This window comes from Schistocerca piceifrons, chromosome 7 (assembly GCF_021461385.2).
Source record: "Schistocerca piceifrons isolate TAMUIC-IGC-003096 chromosome 7, iqSchPice1.1, whole genome shotgun sequence".
NCBI classification, from domain to species: domain Eukaryota; kingdom Metazoa; phylum Arthropoda; class Insecta; order Orthoptera; family Acrididae; genus Schistocerca; species Schistocerca piceifrons.
Window position 1 is genome coordinate 435,120,195 of NC_060144.1, and position 23,604 is coordinate 435,143,798.

Here is a 23,604-nt window from a genome sequence, read left to right on the forward strand (position 1 = left end):
AAATTTTGGAGAGTCCCTGTCATGTTGTACAAGTACATGTGGTTGTTCCATACCCCACATTCTCACATTATGACCGTTCACCCTTGGCCAAGCGGTTCTAGGCGCTACAGTCTGGAACCGTGCGACCGCTACAGTCGCAGTTTCGAATCCTGCCTCGGGCAGGGGTGTGTGTGATGTCCTTAGGTTAGTTAGGTTTAAGTAGTTGTAAGTTCTACGGGACTGATGACCTCAGCAGTTGAGTTCCATAGTGCTCAGAGCCATTTGAACCATTTTGAACCGTTCACCTTTCCATTTAAATGGAATGTTGCCTAAACGATAATCGGAAGAAAACTGTTGTCCTCCTCCTTGCCAAGAACGAAATTACAGAACTCCACAGGTTGATGTTTGTCACGTTCACGAAGAGCTTGCAGTAGCTGAGTTTTGTGTGGTTTCATGTGCAAATGTCGACGCAACACACGCCAGACCGACATCGGGGACATGTTGGGCTGTCGAGCTGCACGGCGGACGGATTTCTGCGGACTCCTTGTGAATCTATGGCGGATGTGTTCGAAGTCTGTATCAGACACTCGGGGACGGCCAGGCGATTTTCCTTTACACAGATTAGATTAGATTAATACTAGTTCCATGGATCATGAATACGATATTTCGTAATGATGTGGAACGAGTCGAATTTTCCAATACATGACATAATTAGGTTAATTTAACAACATACTTAAGTTAATATAACAATTTTATTTTTTTTGTGTTTTTTATTTTTTTTATATTTTTTTTCTTAATTTATATCTAAAAATTCCTCTACGGAGTAGAAGGAGTTGTCATTCAGAAATTCTTTTAATTTCTTCTTAAATACTTGTTGGTTATCTGTCAGACTTTTGATACTATTTGGTAAGTGACCAAAGACTTTAGTGCCAGTATAATTCACCCCTTTCTGTGCCAAAGTTAGATTTAATCTCGAATAGTGAAGATCGTCCTTTCTCCTAGTATTGTAGTTATGCACACTGCTATTACTTTTGAATTGGGTTTGGTTGTTAATAACAAATTTCATAAGAGAGTATATATACTGAGAAGCTACTGTGAATATCCCTAGATCCTTAAATAAATGTCTGCAGGATGATCTTGGGTGGACTCCAGCTATTATTCTGATTACACGCTTCTGTGCAATAAATACTTTATTCCTCAGTGATGAATTACCCCAAAATATGATGCCATATGAAAGCAATGAGTGAAAATAGGCGTAGTAAGCTAATTTACTAAGATTTTTATCACCAAAATTTGCAATGACCCTTATTGCATAAGTAGCTGAACTCAAACGTTTCAGCAGATCATCAATGTGTTTCTTCCAATTTAATCTCTCATCAATGGACATACCTAAAAATTTGGAATATTCTACCTTAGCTATATGCTTCTGATTAAGGTCTATATTTATTAATGGCGTCATACCATTCACTGTACGGAACTGTATGTACTGTGTCTTATCAAAATTCAGTGAGAGTCCGTTTACAAGGAACCACTTAGTAATTTTCTGAAAGACAGTATTGACAATTTCATCAGTTAATTCTTGTTTCTCAGGTGTGATTACTATACTTGTACCATCAGCAAAGAGAACTAACTTTGCCTCTTCATGAATATAGAATGGCAGGTCATTAATATATAATAAGAACAACAAAGGACCCAAGACTGACCCTTGTGGAACCCCATTCTTGATAGTTCCCCAGTTTGAGGAATGTGCTGATCTTTGCATGTTACGAGAACTACTTATTTCAACTTTCTGCACTCTTCCAGTTAGGTACGAATAAAACCATTTGTGCACTGTCCCACTCATGCCACAATACTTGAGCTTGTCTAGCAGAATTTCATGATTTACACAATCAAAAGCCTTTGAGAGATCACAAAAAATCCCAATGGGAGGTGTTCAGTTATTCAGATCATTCAAAATTTGACTGGTGAAAGCATATATGGCATTTTCTGTTGAAAAACCTTTCTGGAAACCAAACTGACATTTTGTTAGTACTTCATTTTTACAGATATGTGAAGCTACTCTTGAATACATTACTTTCTCAAAAATTTTGGATAAAGCTGTTAGAAGGGAGATTGGACGGTAATTGTTGACATCAGATCTATCCCCCTTTTTATGCAAAGCTATAACAATAGCATATTTCAGTCTGTCAGGGAAAATGCCCTGTTCCAGAGAGCTATTACACAGGTGGCTGAGAATCTTACTTATCTGTTGAGAACAAGCTTTTAGTATTTTGCTGGAAATGCCATCAATTCCATGTGAGCTTTTGCTTTTAAGCAAGTTTATTATTTTCCTAATTTCAGAGGGAGAAGTGGGTGAGATTTCAATTGTATCAAATTGCATAGGTATGGCCTCTTCCATTAACAGCCTAGCATCTTCTAATGAACACCTGGATCCTACTATATCCACAACATTTAGAAAATGATTATTAAAAATATTTTCAACTTCTGACTTTTTGTTCGTAAAGTTTTCATTCAATTTGATGGTAATACTGTCTTCCTCTGCTCTTGGTTGACCTGTTTTTCTTTTAATAATATTCCAAATTGTTTTAATTTTATTATCAGAGTTGCTGATTTCAGACATGATACACATACTCCTGGATTTTTTAATAACTTTTCTTAATATAACACAGTAGTTTTTATAATTTTTGATAGTTTCTGGGTCACTACTCTTTCTTGCTGTCAGATACATTTGCCTTTTCCGGTTACAAGATATTTTTATACCCTTAGTAAGCCATGGTTTCTTACAAGGTTTCTTACGAGTATATTTAACTATTTTCTTGGGGAAGCAGTTTTCAAATGCATTTACAAAAGCGTCATGAAATAAATTATATTTTAAATTGGCATCAGGTTCACGGTACACCTCATCCCAGTCTAACTGCTGTAGGCTTTCCCTGAAATTAGCAATTGTTAAATCGTTGACTGAACGTACTACTTCGGAGGACTGTTTAGTATTGCTGAATGGAGCTATGTCATATATTGTAACTAGCTGTGCACCATGATCAGAAAGACCATTTTCAACAGGCTGAGCATTTATCTGGTTAAACTTATCTTGGTCTATAAAGAAGTTATCTATCAGTGAGCTGCTATCCTTTACCACCCGAGTAGGAAAATCAACAAACAACCTGTTTCTCGGAGCTGTTCATGACAGCGTCTAATGCTCTGTGCTGTAGGAGGATCCACACCATACCTACTACGAAAGTCACACTGCACGTTTACTAATGACCCACACTGCGCAAAAGGTGAAACACAATTTGCTTTCTGTTGCCCCGACACCATTTTTACTAGAACTGAAGTGGGCGCATGCTGCTGCTACCTACCGGGAGCCAAGTAAAACTCGAGTTTGCTCTTTCCAACAGTACGTTGTTGACGCACGTAGTCAAGTAACATATTACACTCATGCTCATAAATTAAGGATTTTTGCAGAATGTGGAGCCGCACAACGAGGCACTACACAGAACTGGCGCTGATAGCATAGGTACATAGGGAACAGACACGAGACAGATCTGTAAGTCCACGGTATTGGTGATAAGTTGAGAAAACCGTCCCGAAACACATGCGCTACAAAACACCACTGTTTCCTGCGCAAGTACCCCGACATCAACATGGGATATGATCACGAAGCACACGCACACAGGACGCACAACGGATTGGCATACTATAGATCAGGCGGTCGAGCAGCTGCTGGGGTATAGCCTCCCATTCTTGCACCGTGTCTGTCGGAGCTCCTGTAGTGTCGTAGTTGTTTGAAGACGTGCAGCGATACGTCGACCGAGAGCATCCCAGACGTGCTCGATGGGGTTTAGGTCTGGAGAACCGGCAGGCCACTCCATTCGCCAGATATCTTCTGTTTGAAGGTACTCCTCCACGATGCCAGCTCGGTGGGGCCGTGAGTTATCATCCATCAGGAGGAAGGTGGGACCCATTGTACCCCTGAAAAGCGGACATACTGGTGCAAAATAACGTCCTAATACACCTGATGTTACAGTTCGTCTATCAAAGACATGCAGGGGTGTACGTGCACCAATCATAAACCCACCCCACACCATCAATCCACGACCTCCGTACAGATCCCTTTCAAGGACATTAAGGGATTGGTATCTGGTTTCTGGTTCACGCCAGATGAAAACTCAGCGAGAATCATTATTCAGACTATACCTGGACTCGTCCGTGACTTAACTGGGGACCAATGTTCCAATGACCATGTACTGTGTTCTTGACAACAGGCTTTACAGGCTCTCCTGTGACCAGGGGTCAATGGAATGCACCTTGCAGGTCTCCGGGTGAATAAGCTATGTCTGTTCAGTCGTCTGTTGACTGTGTGTCTGGTGACAGCTGTTCCAGTGGCTGCGGTAAGGTGCCATCAAGGCTGCCTGCAGTACTCCGTGGCCGTCTGCGGGCACTGATGGTGAGATATCGGTCTTCTTCTAGTGTTTTACACTGTGGACGTCCCGTACTGTAGCGACTGGACACGTTTACTGTCTGCTGGAATCGTTGCCATAATCTTGAGATCACACTTTGTGGCAAAGTGTCCGTGCTATGACCTGCTGTGTTTGACCAGCCTCCAATCCCCCTAGTATTCTACCCCTCATAACGTCATCAATATGTGTTCTTTGAGCCATTTTTAACACACAGTCACTATCAGCAGGTATGAAACGTATGGATACTTACTCGCTGCACGATACTCTGACATGCACCAACACACCTCTGCGTTTGTGGACTGCTGCCAGCGCCACCGTGCGACGACCGCAGGTCAAATGCACCGCATGGTCATACCCCGAGGTGATTTAAATCCGCAAACCGCTCACCAGAGCGTTGTTTCGCCGTGTATCAGCATTATCCTTAATTTATGAGCATGAGTGTAGTTATGATATTTTTAAATCGGATGATTCTTTTTGATAAACCCTGTAGTACATCTGTAACATGTTTGTCTGTTTGGCGTGGCAGCATGCAAGCTTGATATTTTTTTCTGTGGCGATGTTTGGGTGAGGGGTGCATATTCTCCCCATTCCGAACTGCCGTGGAAGCCCGTGACGGTAGTGTTTGTGTCGTGCACCATAGGGCAGGAAGGAGGCGGCAGCGACGAGCCTACGTCGCCTGCGAGGGCGGTCCGACGTATCGGCGGAACTGGTGCAGGCGGAGACGACGCTGGCGCAGCAGTGCGCGGCGCTGCCACGTGGCGGCGCTGGCGTGCTGGCGTCGCTGCGCCACCTGGCGACGCACCGCGCGGACTGGCGCACGCTGCTGCTGGCCGTGGGCTTCAGCGTGCTCAGCTCGGCCACCGGCATGGCCGCCGTGCTCAGCTACAGCGGCGACATCATGGCGCGCGCCGGGGATTCCCTGCTGTCTGCGGACGCGGCCGCCGCCGTGCTAGGCGCAGTGCAGGTGGGAGCCAGCTGCGCCTCGGCCGCCGCGGTCGACAAGCTGGGCCGGCGGCCGCTGTCGCTGATCTCGTTCACCGGCTGCGCGCTCTCGCTCTTCGCCGAGGGCGGCTACTTCTACTTCATGGACGCCGCCCGGGCCGACGTCTCCGCCCTCCACTGGCTGCCCCTCGCCGCGCTCGTCGTATATGTGGCGAGTTATCACTGTTACTAATCTTTTTATGGGGGCAGTCAAATGAAAACCGAACACCCGCCACTACGTGATCGTGAAACGGCTGCATTCAAAAGTAATCGCATTACACATCAAGACATTTATCCCCTGGTAGGGCTCCATTCAAATAGGCCTCGGAAGGCTCAAAATTACCGACCGACCGCCATGTCGTCGTCAGCCGAAGGCATCACTGGATACGATATAAATGGGCATGTGGTCAGCACGCTGCTCTCCTGGCCGTTGTCAGTTTTCTTGGCGAAGCTGCCACTTCTCAATCAAGTAGCTTCTCAATTGGCCTCTGAAGGGCTGAATGCACTCCGCTTGCCAACAGCTCTTGACAGACCCGGACAGTCACTCATCCAAGTGCTAGTCAAGCCCGACAACACTTCAGTGATCTGACAGAAACCCGTGTTACCACTGCGGTAAGGCTGTTGGCTCCACGGCCGGCCTTTGTGACCGTGCGGTTCTAGGCGCCTCAGTCTGGAACCGCGTGACCGCTACGCTCGCAGGTTCGAATCCTGCCTCGGGCATGGATGTGTGTGATGTCCTTAGGTTAGTTAGGTTTAATTAGTTCTAAGTTCTAGGCGACTAATGACGTCAGAAGTTAAGTCGCATAGTGCTCAGAGCCGTTTTGTTGGCTCCACTGGGAGAAGAGACGATCAGTTTATGACGCATCCACAGCTGGACTAACTTTTGCACTTCCTCATTTGACTGAAACCGATAAAAATGTCGTGTGGCTAGGGCCTCCTGTCGGGTAGACCATTCGCCGGATGCAAGTCTTTCGATGTGACGCCACTTCGGCGACTTGTGCGTCGATGAGGATGAAATGATGATGATTAGGACAACACGACACCCAGTCCCTGAGCGGAGAAAATCTCAGACCCAGTCGAGAATCGAACCCGGGCCCTTAGGATTGACAAGCTGTCGCGCTGACCACGCAGCTACCAGGGGCGGACACTGAAGCCGGTGTCCATACTTCTTCAGACCGCCAGCGGAAGATTCCTGTTGTATGGGCGATGTTACAATGTTTCTCAACAAAATCGCTGAAGTGCAGCGTCTGCCCAATTGACAACATGGGGGTGGGCGTTATTTTACAACAGGATGATTCCATTCGACAGCACTCCCTGGGGGGAAACCATTAGTGCTAACAACCCACATCTCCCCTGCCAAAGAAATCCAAAGCTATTCGCACAAGTTTCGATGGGGTCTGATGACCTTCTTTGACTGCATGGCCCCTCTGCTCCTCGAGTTCCTCCAGCATGGGAACACAATCAATGTACAGTGCTATGAAGACACTTAGCAGAAACTGTAATGCGGCATAAGGTCAAAACGTACAGAATGCTGTCGGGTGAATTATCCTGTTGCACGATAAAGCCCGCCCCACATTGCCAATCGGATCAAACCAACGTTTCAGGGATTTGATTTGCAAACACTGCAACATCCTTTGTACAGCGCAGGTCATTTTTGGCGACCTGAAGACAGAGATGTTTGGATGTTGGGTTCAGTTGGTTGAAGAAATGCAAGAGTGGGTGCAGTTGTGAATTCGTTAGCATCTGATCGCATTCTATGAAACAGGAATTGATACTCCCGTCTCCCAGTGGGATAAACGTCTTAACACAACTGGTGATTACTTTCGAATGGAACCATTCCATGGTTATAATTGCCACCTCAAAAAATAAAGTCACTTCACAACATTTTTTAAAAGAAATTTCGCTTATTTTTCAGTCTGATGACAGCTGTTTTATCACGTCAAAATTACTGCCTTCGGGCAGTGACACCCACCTTCAGATCATTCTTTTAGTAACAGAGTAACCAATTAAAAGGAAACACTACCAGTTTCACAGTAATGATCGGAGGATGAGCGACACTACTCGAAACAGGTAATTTTGAGATAATAAAACAGCGGCCAACAGACGGAAAACAAGGTATTTCTTATAATTGAGGAATACAGATCACTCCCTACTGATAAGTATATTCAGTTTGATAATTTGTTTGTTTGTTTGCGGATATGTGTGTACCTAATGTGTGATGATAATTAAAGTTCTTGCAGAGCTCCATTGTGGGCTGTAATTATTGAGGAGGAGGAGAAGATTATTGTTTAAGACCCCGTCGACAACAAGGTCATTAGAAACGGAGCACAAGCTCAGAGTAGGGAAGGATGGAGAAGAAAAGCGGGCGTGTCCCTGCAAAGGATCTATTCATGCATTTGCCTTAAATGATTTAGGAAAATCACAGAACAGTTAAAGGATGGCCGGATTTTGACCGGTCATCCTCCATAATGCAAGTCGGCTGTAGTTATTGTATGCCAACGAAACATTGTAGATATTCTAATGCATTAATGCAACACTGATTTACGATCGAAAAGCATTTGTTTCAATTTTGGCCACCAGGTGCAAATCTGGCACTGTGAGTGCAAGAAAGACGTCTAGAAATGTTTCCATATGTAACGGATTTGGAACGGGACTTGGGCAGCAAAGGTTAAACACGTGGGAAAGACGCAATGTTGATTTTATTATTAACGTCACTTGCAAAATTTGTTCAATACGAGCACCAGAGATATCGACGAGATGGTGCACAATGCCAGATTTGCAACTGGCAGCCACAATTTGAAATCATTTTTTCCCAACGTGAATCGGTTCTGCATTAATGCATTAGCATATCCAACAAGTTTCACTGCCATACGATAGTTATGACCCACACTGGTCCTCCGTGAGTAACTGTACTTTAATTATAAGCACCTTGCACTTAATAAATGGTACACTTCACCTGCTCCTCCTTTTGTTTAAGCTAACTCGCATATTTTGGCTATCTAAATTTTAATGGGGAATAAAACTTTGTGGCTAAAAGAGCATGCATGGCGAACTTACTCCCAAGATAAAAGCACCAGTTCAAGAAAGTGTGTAACCTATGCCTGCTGGCATGTGCCCTATTACAATTCCCATAATTTTAATCAAAGTTTCCACTAAAACACTATCATTAATATGACCAGGTTAAATGAAGATCACACTGATTTGGTATCACGCGGTTTATTGTACTTTAATCACAAACTCATTATCCCTATGAGCCTAATCACACTCACGCTACAATCGCATTCATGCACTAACAGTTTATGAATCATCCATACTTTGAAATCCTCCTCTGACTTTCTAAATAATTTCCATTCCACAAATTAATGCCCTTTATTCCCTCTCTCGTACCACGTACACAGTCCAGATCCTCTCTCGGAAAAGGCTCAGGTGGTAGTCCAAATAGTCCACATTATCTCACTTAACGCTGAAACGGTGTTTCATCGCCAATTAAACTTTCCAAAGCACTAATTCCCTTTTACATACGATCGCAAGGAGTGCAAGCACTCGGGACCTGCCCTGCAGGCTCGCTCAGGCTCGACTAACGGTGTTCTTATGCTGCCACCTCGCTGCTCGCCGACATGACCCGGCGATGGTGAACCAAACCCACTGTGTTTTAAAAGTCCATTTAACGCGCACCATCGCTGCTCGCCCCACTACCAGCTACGATCCTCGCCAGGGGATGCTATCAACCCGGTATGTGCTTCGCGCTGCGAACATCGCCGTATCTTCTGGAACTTGAGCCGTGATTGGCTGCTTCATTGTCACTCCAGCAGTGCCGCATTTGACGCTGCTAGCACTCTGTTCGATGTGTGAACAGCTGCAAGGTAATTACTCCCAGTGGGCATCGTGGAGTGAAGCTGCAGGGTAAATGCAACAAGCCTCCTGGTGAGCGACAAATTGAATGGTGGGTGCCAAGCCACATCCTTTTAGTACAAGGGGTTTCCTCCTCAGCGACGCTCACTCGCTGGATCAAAGATGCGTAAGTGTTGATTTGATCTGTTGAAGACAGGATTTATATATTTGTATCTGGACCCTTACAACCTACAGATAAATCTCTTCATTGGTCTGTAGACCAACAAGATAAATAAATTCTATCTCATACACTGCCAAAAAGCTGGAAGATTACTGTTTAATGTCTCAACAGTGCGGTCATCAGAGATGGAACACAAGCTCGGATTATGGAAGGATGGGAAACTGTATCGGCCATACCCTTTTCAAAGGAACCATCCCAGCATCTGCGCGGAGTGATTTAGGGAAATACAGAAAACTTAAAATCTGTATGTCCAGGCAGGCATTTGAGTCCTCGTCCTCCGAAGTCACATATACCTTTATCGTCCCACTGGTTATTTCACGAAACGCACATGCAGCAACTGCACACATTCCGATGTTTGTGGCATGGCTGGCAGTGTTCTGCAGCCTACTAGAGAGCGCCATTTTCTGGACACTGCTCGTACGCAATGTTGCCAAGCAAACAGGTGTGGAGTGAGCTGCAAAGGAGGTCGCCGTACTTGTATACTGTTCTGGTACGCATTGAAATCCCCATGCCATAGCACCGTAACACTCAGCTAGAGCAGACGAAAGAAAATGGCGCAGCTCATCTTCACCTTATCAATGGTCTACCTCCTTTTTACTCCTCTAGTGCAGTGAAGGCATGGGGATTTCAATGTCTACCATGTGTGCAGATTTGTATCAGCAAACAAAAAAATATTAGTTATATATCTTTATCTTTTGAGGTGATAATTAAAACTTTGACTACCTCTCGAATACAGAAAGTTAAATAAGTAACAAATACAGGATGTTTCAAAAAGATTCACTCGATTGCACAACTCATGAATAAAGAAAGAATCATGGGATAAATTTTAATTTATGCGTGTAGCAGTTTGTTTCCAAAACGGGTGTCAGGGGTTTCAGCCTTAGACCTGACATACTTATGAGAATTAGTAGGATTTTACGAAACGGAGGAATGAATGGGTGCCATATAACGAATTTGTTCATGTGAAGTAACTAATTAAAATGGGGCTTTTCCTTGGACTACCAAATTTTAATTGGCCAATTATATGTGGTAATTGTAAATTGCCAGAACAACCAGTCACCACACTAAACAGTCCATCATTTTTACTTTCATCCCATTTCGCGTGACATTGATGCACAGTTATACAAATTATCAGTAATTTTCTAAATAAGTGCAGTAAAGCTGCTTTGAAAATCTTGGTAAAGGAAAAGGCGTCAATTGCGGATGTTAGGTGTTGGGATACCAGGTTTCACAACGGCTGACATGATGCACCCACTGCTTTCGGCACTACGTAGTTACGTCTTACAGCTGCAAGGCACAGGTCACCCCCACTGAGTTAGTATTCTGTAACAGATTATGGGGAGCCGATCAACCGCCTATTTTGAATAGCAAAAATCTAGAAAGCTGCCACTGCCTCCCCAACAAGCCAGGCAATAAGTTATGAAAATTTCCTGATAATTGGCCTTATTTAATCTCTACAGCATAATAAGTCACCCTGATAACCAATCACCTAGAATACCACCCAGTTCGTTGACAACTGCGATGTATCACAGATATATGCCCTCTATCTGCAGCTGCATTGAAATTTACAACAGTCCACACATGCTGATAGCGAAAATTGATAGCACCATTTCTTCTGAACTCCAGCTCGTCATTAAGTAAGGTCTTAGATGTTAACAATCGATCTACACCACACTTTTGCAAGAGCTGTTGATAAAACTACGAATCTGCCACGATGGTCTTGCAGCCTCTGGGCCGGAACTCTAACTGCTTTTCAAAATTGATCATTAGTTTCCTTCATTGCTTACTTAATGGACAGACTAAATAAAATAGTAGATGAAATACAACCCTGCCTCAATATTTTTTCACAATTCCAGTCATTATTTTCAAAATCCTTTTCAAATCTACAAATGCAATGATTGAAGCTATCTTTCTTAGAGTTATGGTTATTAAATCAAGGCCAAGGCATATCAGAATGTTTTCGGAAGTGGAAAAAAATGAATAATAAATGAGAAAGGCTGGAACTAAACTCATACGAAGAAGAACTGAAAAGAAAATTGAGGAGTTTTTTGGGGAAGACCAGTTCCGTTTCAGAAATGGTAAAGGAACAGGAGATGTTATAGTTTGTCTGAGGATGATCGGAGAAAGAATGTTACAAGTGATCAAGTAGGCGGATATGTTTTGTCAACAGGGAGAAGGCTTTCGATAGAATCAATTTGAATATATTACTTACAATTTTAAAATATATTGGTATAACCTGGAAAGATAAAACATTAATACACGAAGTACAAAATGCAAAAATGACATATTAAGGAATGAGGAAACGGAAGAGATAAACATGGGAAGGGGTGTAAGGCATACATGCTTACTGTCACCGAAAATGTTCAACGTAAATGAAGAACGATACAGGACGCAAGAGGCATTGTAACTGGAGGAGAAAGGACAAAGATTATAAAATATCTGGATGATGAAGCAGTGCTGGCGGGATCAAAAGAGGACTTGCCTCAGATGTTGAAGTATATTACAACAAGGGACGAGGAGTAAGGGATGAAGATAAATATAGGAAAGACAGATATGAGATAAAGCAAGACGGAAGCTGCAGTTAACACATTCTTAGACTAACAAGTAACATCCTTTTTACTAAGATCCGGAAAAATTCCAATTGAACTGAGAAAAATATTTGCTAAGTGTTAGTTCTAGAGTGTAGTGTCATACAGGACTGAATCGCGGGTGGTTAAAAACAAAGAATAAAGATAGATATAAAGTTTTAAAATGTGCCTGTCGATAAGAATGCTTAAACTGAGGTGGACTGACAGACTTAAGAATGAAGAAGTAAAGAGGAAAATAGGAAACAGAAATAAGAATTAATGGAAGTGGTCAGAAAGAGGAATTGTCTGCAGCAAAGAATTGAACAGGGAAAAGATAGAGAGGAAGAGGGAGGAATAAAACTGGAATGATGAACGACATTAGAAAAGGAGGTACAGACAAACAAATAAAGAAAGATTCTCAGAACAGAACACGATGGAGAGACTCCAGCCAAAACCTGTCATAAAACACACTAAAGGAAATAAATTACTCACCGAGATGCATTATTGGAGCTATCAGGTTTACTTCCGTCCAGCGATTGTTTTTCTATCCAATATTGTTCCATAGAACCTGAGAAGAATAGCTGGCAAGGTGGCCAACTCTTTGCGGAATAGCTACACACTCAGATTTTGAATGCCAAGTGCATTCAATAGTTACCGCTAGCTACAAAATTGCCTTCCACACGAGACATTCACTGTTTAACACATTCATACAAACAGCAGATTCGTTCATGAACACACACACACACACACATACACAAGTTTGGTTTGTGTTTTATTCGGGACAATGGGAAACTTTTTCCAGAAATAAATAAAAAATACAATGCCAGACAAAAGAGTGACGCTCCCAGAATTGAAGGAGGAAACAAAACGGAAATCTCACAGGTTGAAGGATATGTGATGTTGCTTCAGTGATTACAAAATCGAGTCAGATTTTCAAGGAATTTGGCAGCATTAGCCCACTTATTAGTATATTATTGACCACACTGGTCTGCACGCATGCCCCGATTTGGTTGGGAAGAGTGTCATAAGGTTGTTATATCCTACTCTGACGTAACATAGCTCACAACTGCAGTAACTGGACCTTGATCTCGTGGATACTGACAATGTAGCGGAGTTGATGTCCAAGCTGGTCCCACACGTTATATCGGAGACATTTATGGAATCTTGCTGGGCACAGAAGTACCTCAACGTCACTCAGACACTTCATTGAGACACGTTCCGTGTGTGGAGCAGCACTGTACTGTTGAAAAATGGCACTACGATACTGTCACATGCCAATGGCCTTGCCGCAGTGGTAACACCGGTTCCCGTCAGATCACCGAAGTTAAGTGCTGTCGGGCTGGGCTAGCACTTGGATGGGTGGCCATCCGGTCTGCCAAGCGCTGTTGGCAAGCGGGGTGCACTCAACCCTTGTGAGGCAAACTGAGGAGCTGCTTGATTTAGAAGTAGCGGCTTCGGTCTCAAAACTGACATACGGCCGGGCGAGCGGTGTGGCGACCACATGCTCCTCCATATCCGCATCCAGTGACGCCTGTCGGCTGAGGATGACACGGCGGCCGGTCGGTACCTTTGGGCCTTCATGGCTTGTTCAGAAGGATAATACTGTCACATGAGGAGATAGGCTACCCTTGATGTGTCGTTGTGCTGTCAGAGTTCCCTCAATCACTACCAGCTGTAACTGAAGCCATACCCAATAACTCCCCACCCTGTGACACCGGGAGTAACACCACTGTGCCACAGCTAAACGCTGCAAGAATGATACATCTCTCCAGGTGGCCATCATACTAGTCGACGATTGCGATCTGAAGTAAAGCAGAACCGCACTTCATCAGCAGTCCACACTTCCCAGTTACGGAACCATTCCAAAGGTGGTCGATTTTGTTGTAGTATTAATGGCATTTTATGCATGGGGTGGTAATGCCCTATCCCAGTGGTTGATAGTCTCTGACCAATGGTGAGGGATGATACAGAATATTGTCGTTGCTTGTTCTTGATTGATAGGCGCAAAAATGAATGGGTTATCAAGCGCTTGGCGCACCGTATTGAGATTATCCCTCGTGGTGGTTGGTAATGAACCTGCTGACAAGTATGCCTGTCCTCACGTCGCCCTGCAGTCCAACAATGGGCCACTGTCACATCTGAATGCCCCACAAATCTCAGTAATCCACGATTCGGTTACCTGGCCAAACAGAGACCCACAATGAGGCCCCTTTCAAACTCTGTCAGATATCATTGACGTCGGTTTGCAGTAGGGTTTTGGAGCATATACTGTATTCAATCATTATGAATCACCTCGAAGGGAACGATCTATTGATACGTAATAAGCATGGCTTCAGAAAACATTGGTCTTGTGCGACGCAGCTAGGTCTTTATTCGCACGAAGTAATGGCCGCTATGGACAGGGGATCTCAAGTTGATTCAGTATTTCTAGATTTTCGGAAAGCTTTTGACACCGTTCCTCACAGGCGACTTCTAATCAAGCTGCGGGTCTACGGGGTATCGTCTCAGTTGTGCGACTGGATTCGTGATTTCCTGTCAGGTCGCAGTTCGTAGTAATAGACGGCAAATCATCGAGTAAAACTGAAGTGATATCATGTGTTCCCCAGGGAAGCGTCCTGTGACCTCTGCTGTTCCTGATCTATATAAATGACCTGGGTGACAATCTGAGCAGTTCTCTTAGGTTGTTCGCAGGTGATGCTGTAATTTACCGTCTAGTAAGGTCATCCGAAGACCAGTAATAGTTGCAAAGCGATTTAGAAAAGATTGCTGTATGGTGTGACAGGTGGCAGTTGACGCTAAATAACGAAAAGTGTGAGGTGATCCACATGAGTTCCAAAAGAAATCCGTTGGGATTCGATTACTCGATAAATAGCACAATTCTCAAGGCTGTCAATTCAACTAAGTACCTGGGTGTTAAAATTACGAACAACTTCAGTTGGTAAGACCACATAGATAATATTGTGGAGAAGGCGAGCCAAAGGTTGCGTTTCATTGGCAGGACACTTAGAAGATGCAACAAATCCACTAAAGAGACAGCTTACACTACACTCGTTCGTCCACTGTTAGAATATTGCTGCGTGGTGTGGGATCCTTGCCAGGTGGGATTGACGGAGGACATCGAAAGGGTGCAAAAAAGGGCAGCTCATTTTGTATTATCACGTAATAGGGGAGAGAGTGTGGCAGATATGATACACGAGTTGGGATGGAAGTCATTACAGCAAAGACGTTTTCCGTCGCGGCGAGATCTATTTACGAAATTTCAGTCACCAACTATCTCTTCCGAATGCGAAAATATTTTGTTGAGCCCAACCTACATAGGTAGGAACGATCATCAAAATAAAATAAGAGAAATCAGAGCTCGAACAGAAAGGTTTAGGTGTTCGTTTATCCCGCGCGCTGTTCGGGAGTGGAATGGTAGAGAGATAGTATGATTGTGGTTCGACGAACCCTCTGCCAAGCACTTAAATGTGAATTGCAGAGTAGTCATGTAGATGTAGATGTAGATGTAGATGTAGATGCTGACAATGGTGTCTCACACGACTACGTGGCATCGCCATGTCCTTCACAGAGAGCGTTCAACGTCTGGCGCCGTTCATGCTCCTTACATTCCCCTCCAGGGCTGGTATCAGCACTAAAAACCAACACCAATGTCCCTCGCAGACCTTCTACCAGTCACAGAGAATTGGAACTCTGATCATATACGAGAGTGAGTCAAATGAAAACCTTAAATATTTTTAAAAATATTATTTACTGCGCAGAAGAGCTACAAAGCTGTATCAATTTTCAACATAATCTCCCCCACGCTCAATGAATGTCCTCCAGCGCTTACAAAGTGCATAAATTCCTTTAGAAAAAAATTCTTTTGGTAGTCCGCGCAACCACTCGTGCACCGCGTGGCGTACCTCTTCATCAGAACGGAACTTCTTTCCTCCCATTGTGTCTTTGTGTGGTCCAAACATATGGAAATCACTTGGGGCAACGTCTTGTGAGTAAGATGGATGAGGAAGACACTCAAAATGCAGGTCTGTGGCTGTTGCAACTCTTGTACAGGCAGTGTGGGGCTTTGCATTGTCATGTTGCAAAAGGACACCTGCTGACAGCAATCCACGTCGCTTTTATTTGATTGCAGGCCGCAGATGATTTTTTTTAGGAGATTTGTGTATGATGCCCTGGTGACAGTGGTCCCTCTAGGCATGTAATGCTCCAAAATGATGCCTTTTTCGTTCCAAAAGAGAGTCAGCATAACCTTCCCCGCTGGTGGTTCTGTTCGAAACTTCTTTGGTTTTGGTGATGAGGAATGGCGCTACTCCTTGCTCGCTCTCTTCGTTTCTGGTTGATGGAAGTGAACCCAGGTTTCGTTCCCAGTAACGATTCTTGCAAGGAAGCCATCACCTTCTCGTTCAAAGCGCCGAAGAAGTTCTTCAGAAGCATCAACACGTCGTAATCTCATTTCAGGAGTCAGCTGTCGTGGCACCCATCTTGCAGACACTTTGTGAAACTGGAGCACATCATGCACAATACGGTGAGATGACCCACGACTAATCTGTAAACATGCTGCAATGTCATTCAGTGTCACTCGGCGGTTTTCCTTCACTATGGGTTCAACTGCTGCAATCATCTGTGGAGTCACAACTCGTTGTGCCTGACCTGGGCGAGGAGCATCTTCCACTGAAGTCACACCATTTGTGAACTTCCTACTCCATTCGTAGACTTGCTGCTGTGACAAAGATGCACCACCGTACTGAATCTTCATTCGTCGATGAATTTCAATAGGTTCCACACCTTCACTACGTAAAAACCGAAAACAGAACCAAGGGCGTACCCAGGATCTGAACTAGGGTGGGGAAGGGGGGGACAGGTCATACTAGTCTCAGGAAACAAGGACTCGAGACAACATACAGCACTTCTTATTAAATAAAACAGTAAACCAGTGAAAAACTGCTTTTAATAAACATTTTAAATACAAGAATGCACTTCTAGAATCCGAGAAAACATGCAGCATTTCTTATTAAATAAAACAGTAAACTAGTGAAAAACTGCTTTCAATAAACATATTAAATATAAGAATGCACTTGTTTAAAAATACAGCTTTGCAATTCAGTAATAATCTTCTAGGATTTGCCGCAAATTTCTCAATTACTTTCTTCTCTAACATCTCTCATTCTTTTACATAATTGCGGTGTACGCTCATCAGACACAATGCTGTGAGCCTTTCTTCTCCCATAGTGCTTCTGAGCCACGTCTTCAGTCTTCGAAGTGTGCTGAAGGATCGTTCCACAGTCTCTGTTGTGCATGGAATAGTGCTCAAAATTTTTAGTGCTTTTTTTCATGCTAGGGAAAAAAATATTGGTCTCGTTAAACATGCCAACGACTTCCATATCCTTTAATTTAGCTTCAGTTATATTCTTTTTCCTCCACAAATTGTACCATACTTCCAGTTCTCCGGCAATATCATCCAACCCATAAAAACGTTTCAAACAATTCTTCACTTTTAATGAAGTCTGTTACACTAGAATTGCTCATATTCAAGGGGTGTAGCTAATTTAGAGCAAAAGCTGGTGTATTTTCTGGTGAAAATCGTATATTTAATGATGACATGAATGATTCGATGTATGGTATTACCAGCGAACGTCGCCAGTATTCGTTGTCATTTTGGGATGGTGGATTGTTTCTGAATTTTTGCTTGCAAGGAAAACGTGGAACAGTAATTTCTATTTCCAGTTCCTCTGCTATAACTTGTGCTTTTGCAAGTAATTCGCTAGTTACTCTGTCTGCTTTCTTCTTTTCATCATTACTTAGCACGTCAAGGATTCCTCTGACGTGTTCCCTCACCGCGATCATATCTACAGACTTAGACTGCAAGACATTAGCTACTGGTTCCAAAACTGCTGAGTATTTGGCTATTGTTTGTAAAGATAAGATGAACACTGGTTTGGTAATGGCTGAATGCAACTGATACACAGATTTCCTCGTTGCATAATTTCCCTCAGTAGACAATTTTTCTAGAGCTCTCACAACCTCTGGGAAATTTTGAGAAAATAATCTGATGGATTTATATTTTTCAGACCATCTCGTCTCACACGTTCTTGTTAACTTGGGAGCGTATTTCCGACGTGTACTCGATTCTCTAAAAAAGTTTATAGTGTCTTTAACAGTGCCAACAGTATTCCTAATTTCCGGCACTGCGTTTGCATCGTTCACCACAAGGTGAGTTCGAATATCTTCTGGGCGGGGGGGGGGGGGGGGGCAGCTGCCCCCCCCCCCTGCCCCTCGCAGGGTACGCCTATGAACAGAACGCTGTTCTTCCCTGGTGCAAGTCGCAAGTGGAGCGGCGATCTTTATACTGATACTGCGACGGTATGTGTGCATCTGGACTATGGTGCCACCTACAGGCCATTCTGCACGCTCTTTGTAGCATGCTTACCAACTTACAGGATAACGGCGCTAAATTTCGATTTGTTATTACAAATTAAAGGTTTTCATTTGACTCACCTCGTACATACCTACTGATGGTGTGCATTTGTACGAAATTACATTGACATCAAACCATATCTCCTGAGTCTTCACTTTATTTGTCAGACAGTTTTGTTCCAATCCCCATGTTCAATCCATTGTTACCTCTCGTTGCTAGGTAAATGTTGGAACTGAACCGCTTCCCATTCAGTCCCAGTTATAAGTGAGATTCTTAGCCACATATGTAATAGCTCTCTGAAGCAGGGTATTTTCCCAGATAGACTGAAGTATGCCATTGTTATACCACTGCATAAAAAAGGGGATACGTCTGATGTCAACAACTACCGCCCAATCTCTCTTCTGACTGCCTTATCCAAAATTCGTGAAAAAGTAATGTATTGTAGAGTAGCTTCACACCTTTGTAAAAATAAAGTTTTAACAAAATGTCAGTTTGGTTTCCAGAAGGGTTTTTCAACGGAAAATGCTATATATGCTTTCACTAACGATATATTAAATGCTCTGAGTAACCGGAAGTCACCCGTTGGGATTTTTTGTGATCTATCAAAGGCTTTTGATTGTGTAAATCATGGAATACTTCAAGATAAGCTCAAGTATTGTGGTATGAATGGGACAGTGCTCAAATGGTTTAAATCATACCTAACTGGAAGAGTGCAGAAAGTTGAAATAAACAGTTCACATAATATGCAAAAAACTGGTGATTTCTCAAACTGGGGAACAATGAAGAATGGGGTGCCGCAAGGTTGGGTCTTGGGTCCTCTGCTGTTCTTAATATATATTAATGACTTGCCATTCTATATTCACGAAGATGCAAAGCTGGTACTTTTTGCCGATGGTATAAGTATAGCTATCACACCTGACAGACAAGAATTAACTGGTGAAATTTTAAACGATGTTTTTTAAAAAATCATTAAGTGGTTCTCTGCAAATGGGCTCTCATTAAACTTTGACGAAACACAGTATATACAGTTCCACACAGTAAATGGAATGACCCCATTAATAAATACAGACTTCGATCAGAAATCGGTAGCTAAGGTAGAATATTCAAAATTTCTAGGTGTATGCACTGATGAGGGGTTGAACTGGAAAAAAACACACTGAGGATCTGCTGAAACGTTTGAGTTCAGCTACTTATGCTATTAGGGTCATAGCAAATTTTGGCGATATACATCTGAGTAAATCAGCTTACCACGCCTATTTTCATTCTCTGCTTTCGTATGGCATCATATTTTGGGGTAACTCATCACTGAATAAAAGAGTGTTCATTGCACAAAAGCTTGTAATCAGAATAATTGCTGGAGCTCATCCAAGATCATCCTGCAGACACTTATTTAAAGAGCTAGAAATCTTCACTGTAGCCTCACAATATATATATTCACTTATGAAAATTTTTATTAACAATCCGAACGAATTCAAAAGTAATAGCAGTGTACATGGCTACAACACTAGGAAAAAAGATGATCTTCACTACTCAAGGTTAAATCTAACTTTGGCTCAGAAGGGGGTAAATTATGCTGCCACAAAAGTCTTTGGTCACTTACATAATAGCAGCAGAAGTCTGACAGATAGCGAAATAGCATTTAAAAGGAAATTAAAAGAATTTCTTAATGGCAACTCCTTCTCCTCATTAGATGAATTTTTGGATATAGTAAGTGGGTAATTTCCCAACCCCACAAAAAAAAAAAAAATAATAATATTGAGTGTCATGTAATATTTTGTCTAATATCTTGTATAGACACCTTTTATTAACCTGACACGTTCCACTTCATTAGGAAGTGTCGTATTCATGATCTATGGAACAAGTACTAATCTAATCTAATCTACCAGTGGGGAACACCACTACGAACTCGCGTGGTGTCCGGCTGAAACGAACCGCGGCCTTACAATGGTGTTGCAGGTGGCGTACACGATGGGGATCGGCACGCTGGTGTGGACAGTGTCCGCAGAGATGTTCTCGGCCCCCGTCAAGGGCGTGTCCATGTCGGTGGTGACGCTGACCTACTCGCTGAGCATGTTCGCCGTCACCAAGCTCTTCCAGGACGTGGCGGACGCGGCCGGGGTGCACACCCTCTTCTGGGGCTTCGCAGCCTGCGCGGTGGTCGGCTTCTGGTACGTCTACCTGCTGATACCCGAGACCAAGGGCAAGTCGCTCCTGGGCATCAGCACGGAGCTCAGCGCCAAGCTGTCCGCGTAGAGCACGCTCCAGACGCTGTCTGACCCCTTTAGACTCTACACCTTTTGTATTCGGAGCCAGTTCCTAAGAGAAAGTGGACTTATGTGACTGTCCCCTTATGGCTGTGTTCTTCAGGAAAGACTGACTCCGTGCGACGTATGGATCTGAGGCTTACTGCTGCAACCAGCAACATCGGTTGATGACACGTTTGGGGGGCCTGTGTGCCAGCAACAGATTCGTTCTACAGCTTGAGACGATCAACTGACTCATAATGGCGCCGAGAAACCACGGCTGGCATCCACATCTCCGTAGTAAGGAAAATCTCGCGGAACAGAAGAGCTACACTCTATACAGCAGACACCCGGTATATTTCATTTCTTACAAGTTTCATTTCTCAAAATAAGTTTCAGTCCTCAGCTGTGCGAGGTCCGATCCATTTTAGAGCGGAGTTCTTTTGAGCGAAGGACATCTGGTAATCGGGAACAGGCGCTCACATTTGGGAGTGTTTGGCAGGGTATCTCCAACTCTCATATTAGCGTTACAACCAAAGGAATCTTTCCAACCATTGTTGTCATGACCAGAGCAGTGCAACCACTTTTGATTCCTTTCATAGACAGTGTGTTCCAGACGAAAACATAAAGGCCTCATACGTGTCTGAATGTCTCTTTCTTGTATGTATAAGAGTAAAGTTGATGACTTTCTCGACACGCGCAGTATACTTACACACAAACTGAGGGAATTCACGACAGTTTCGTCATTTACATCCGCAAGTAAGATCGCCATCGAGTACACGAGGATGACTATAGGTACATTGGTCTGTCTGACAAACGGTTTACAGGATCGCGTTTCTTATGTTACCACAAATTTTCAGCAGGCAATAAACATAGAAGAAAGGCTGATTATTGCACTAAGGCACAACTTCAAGAACATGGAAACGATGACAACGTTTGTTTGATCTCATTATTTACACCCACTGAGACCTTCAGTCCGATCTTGATACAACTAGCTTTAAATGACCACAAATGTAAAACTTTACACTTATGAAAACGAAGGAACGTAGTATCCTGCGACTATAATATCAATTGATCACAACTGGAAACTGCTAACTCGTACAAATACGTGAGCGTAATAATTTGCTGGGGTATGAACTGGAACGATGACATAGGCTCAGTCGCAGGCAAAGCAAGTGACAAGCTTTGGTTTATTGGTAGAATACTAGAAAAATTCAATGGGTCTACAAAGAAGGTTGCCTGCAAAACACTCATGTCATCCATCCTAGAATATTGCTCAATTGGATGGGATCCGTACCAAATAGGACTTCTTCTTTTGCTTTTGCCCGCTTCTCCACGGGGCCTGCATTGATCTATACCATTTGTGGCAGTGTCCATGGAAATTATAGGCTGGATGCTGTTCATGACGTCACAACTCCCCACGGGAAGGAATCTGTTTACCCCACATGTCTGCATCTCGTGTAGATCTCATGTTAAAGTGTGGAAACGTTTTCTAGCTGTTGGGGTGATGTGTATCTGAGGTGGAACGGGTGTGTGCTATTTGCCTAATTGGATGTGTAAACCGCCTAAAAACTTCATCCAGGTTGGGCAGTCAACAGCTCTTGTCGTTAATCCGCGAGGGGGATTCGAACCAGAGCAAGCTCGCCTCCTCCTCTCCCAGAAGCGGAACACTTGAGATCTTAGCTATCCTGACGTGGGTGTATGCCAAATATGGCTAGCAGGGAATAGGCTATATGTCTAGAAGTGATTTTCCGTGATTCCGCTACACGTCTCGTTTGACCAATTTTAGCATTACGTTAGCTAGCGTAATGCTAAAACTGGTCAAACGAGACGTGTAGCGTAATCACGGAAAATCATATCATACTTTGAAGCTGACCAACTCATTTATATTAAAAATGGCGATGTCACTGTATTCCCTCCATCCCCCTCATGAATTAATTTCTGACGACACTGGTGTGGAGGAGTGACAAGACTACTGATAGCGATGAAATAAATACCCGTCTTGTTATATTACTGCATGTATTTAGTTGTAATTTAATTACATTACAAAATTTAGGAAATGTGATTAAAGATCACACCGTTCATCAAAAGCGTCTTGTAACCAAACTGCATGCCTACGGAGCATCGCCTCAGTTGTGCGAATGGAGCCGTGATTTCCTGTCTGTCAGAAAGGTCACAATTCGTAGTAATAGACGGAAAGTCATCGAGTAAAACAAAAGTAATATCCGGCGTTCCCCAAGGATGCGTTGTTGTTGTTGTGGTCTTCAGTCCTGAGACTGGTTTGATGCAGCTCTCCATACTACCCTATTCTGTGCAAGCTTCTTCATCTCCCAGTACCTACTGCAGCCTACATCCTTCTGAATCTGCTTAGTGTATTCATCTCTTCGTCTCCCTCTACGATTTTTACCCTCCACGCTGCCCTCCAGTACTAAATTGGTGATCCCTTGATGCCTCAGAACATGTCCTACCAACCGGTACCTTCTTTTTGTCAAGTTGTGCCACAAACTCCTCTTCTCCCCAATTCTATTCAAAAGCTCCTCATTAGTTATGTGATCTACCCATCTAATATTCAGCATTCTTCTGTAGCACCACATTTCGAAAGCTTCTATTCTCTTCTTGTCTAAACTATTTATCGGCCATGTTTCACTTCCATACATGGCTACACTCCATACAAATACTTTCAGAAACGACTTCCTCACACATAAATCAATACTCGATGTTAACAAATTTCTCTTCTTCAGAAACGCTTTCCTTGCCATTGCCAGTCTACATTTTATATCCTCTCTACTTCGACCATCAACAGTTATTTTGCTCCCCAAATGGCAAAACTCCTTTACAACTTTAAGTGCCTCATTCCCTAACCTAATTCCCTCAGCATCACCCGACTTAATTC

General features: G+C 43.4%; 1 protein-coding gene and 1 pseudogene across 1 annotated transcript; both read left to right on the top strand.

Moving 5' to 3' along the window:
• The first annotated feature begins 5,301 nt into the window (after positions 1 to 5,301).
• On the top strand, positions 5,302 to 20,721 carry LOC124805763 (facilitated trehalose transporter Tret1-2 homolog). The gene is made up of 2 exons (XM_047266331.1): positions 5,302 to 5,589; positions 20,425 to 20,721. The coding sequence occupies exons 1-2, from the start codon at positions 5,302 to 5,304 to the stop codon at positions 20,719 to 20,721; spliced, it is 585 nt and encodes a 194-aa protein (XP_047122287.1).
• Positions 13,330 to 13,447, top strand: LOC124709172 (annotated as a pseudogene).
• Positions 20,722 to 23,604: the final 2,883 nt, after the last annotated feature.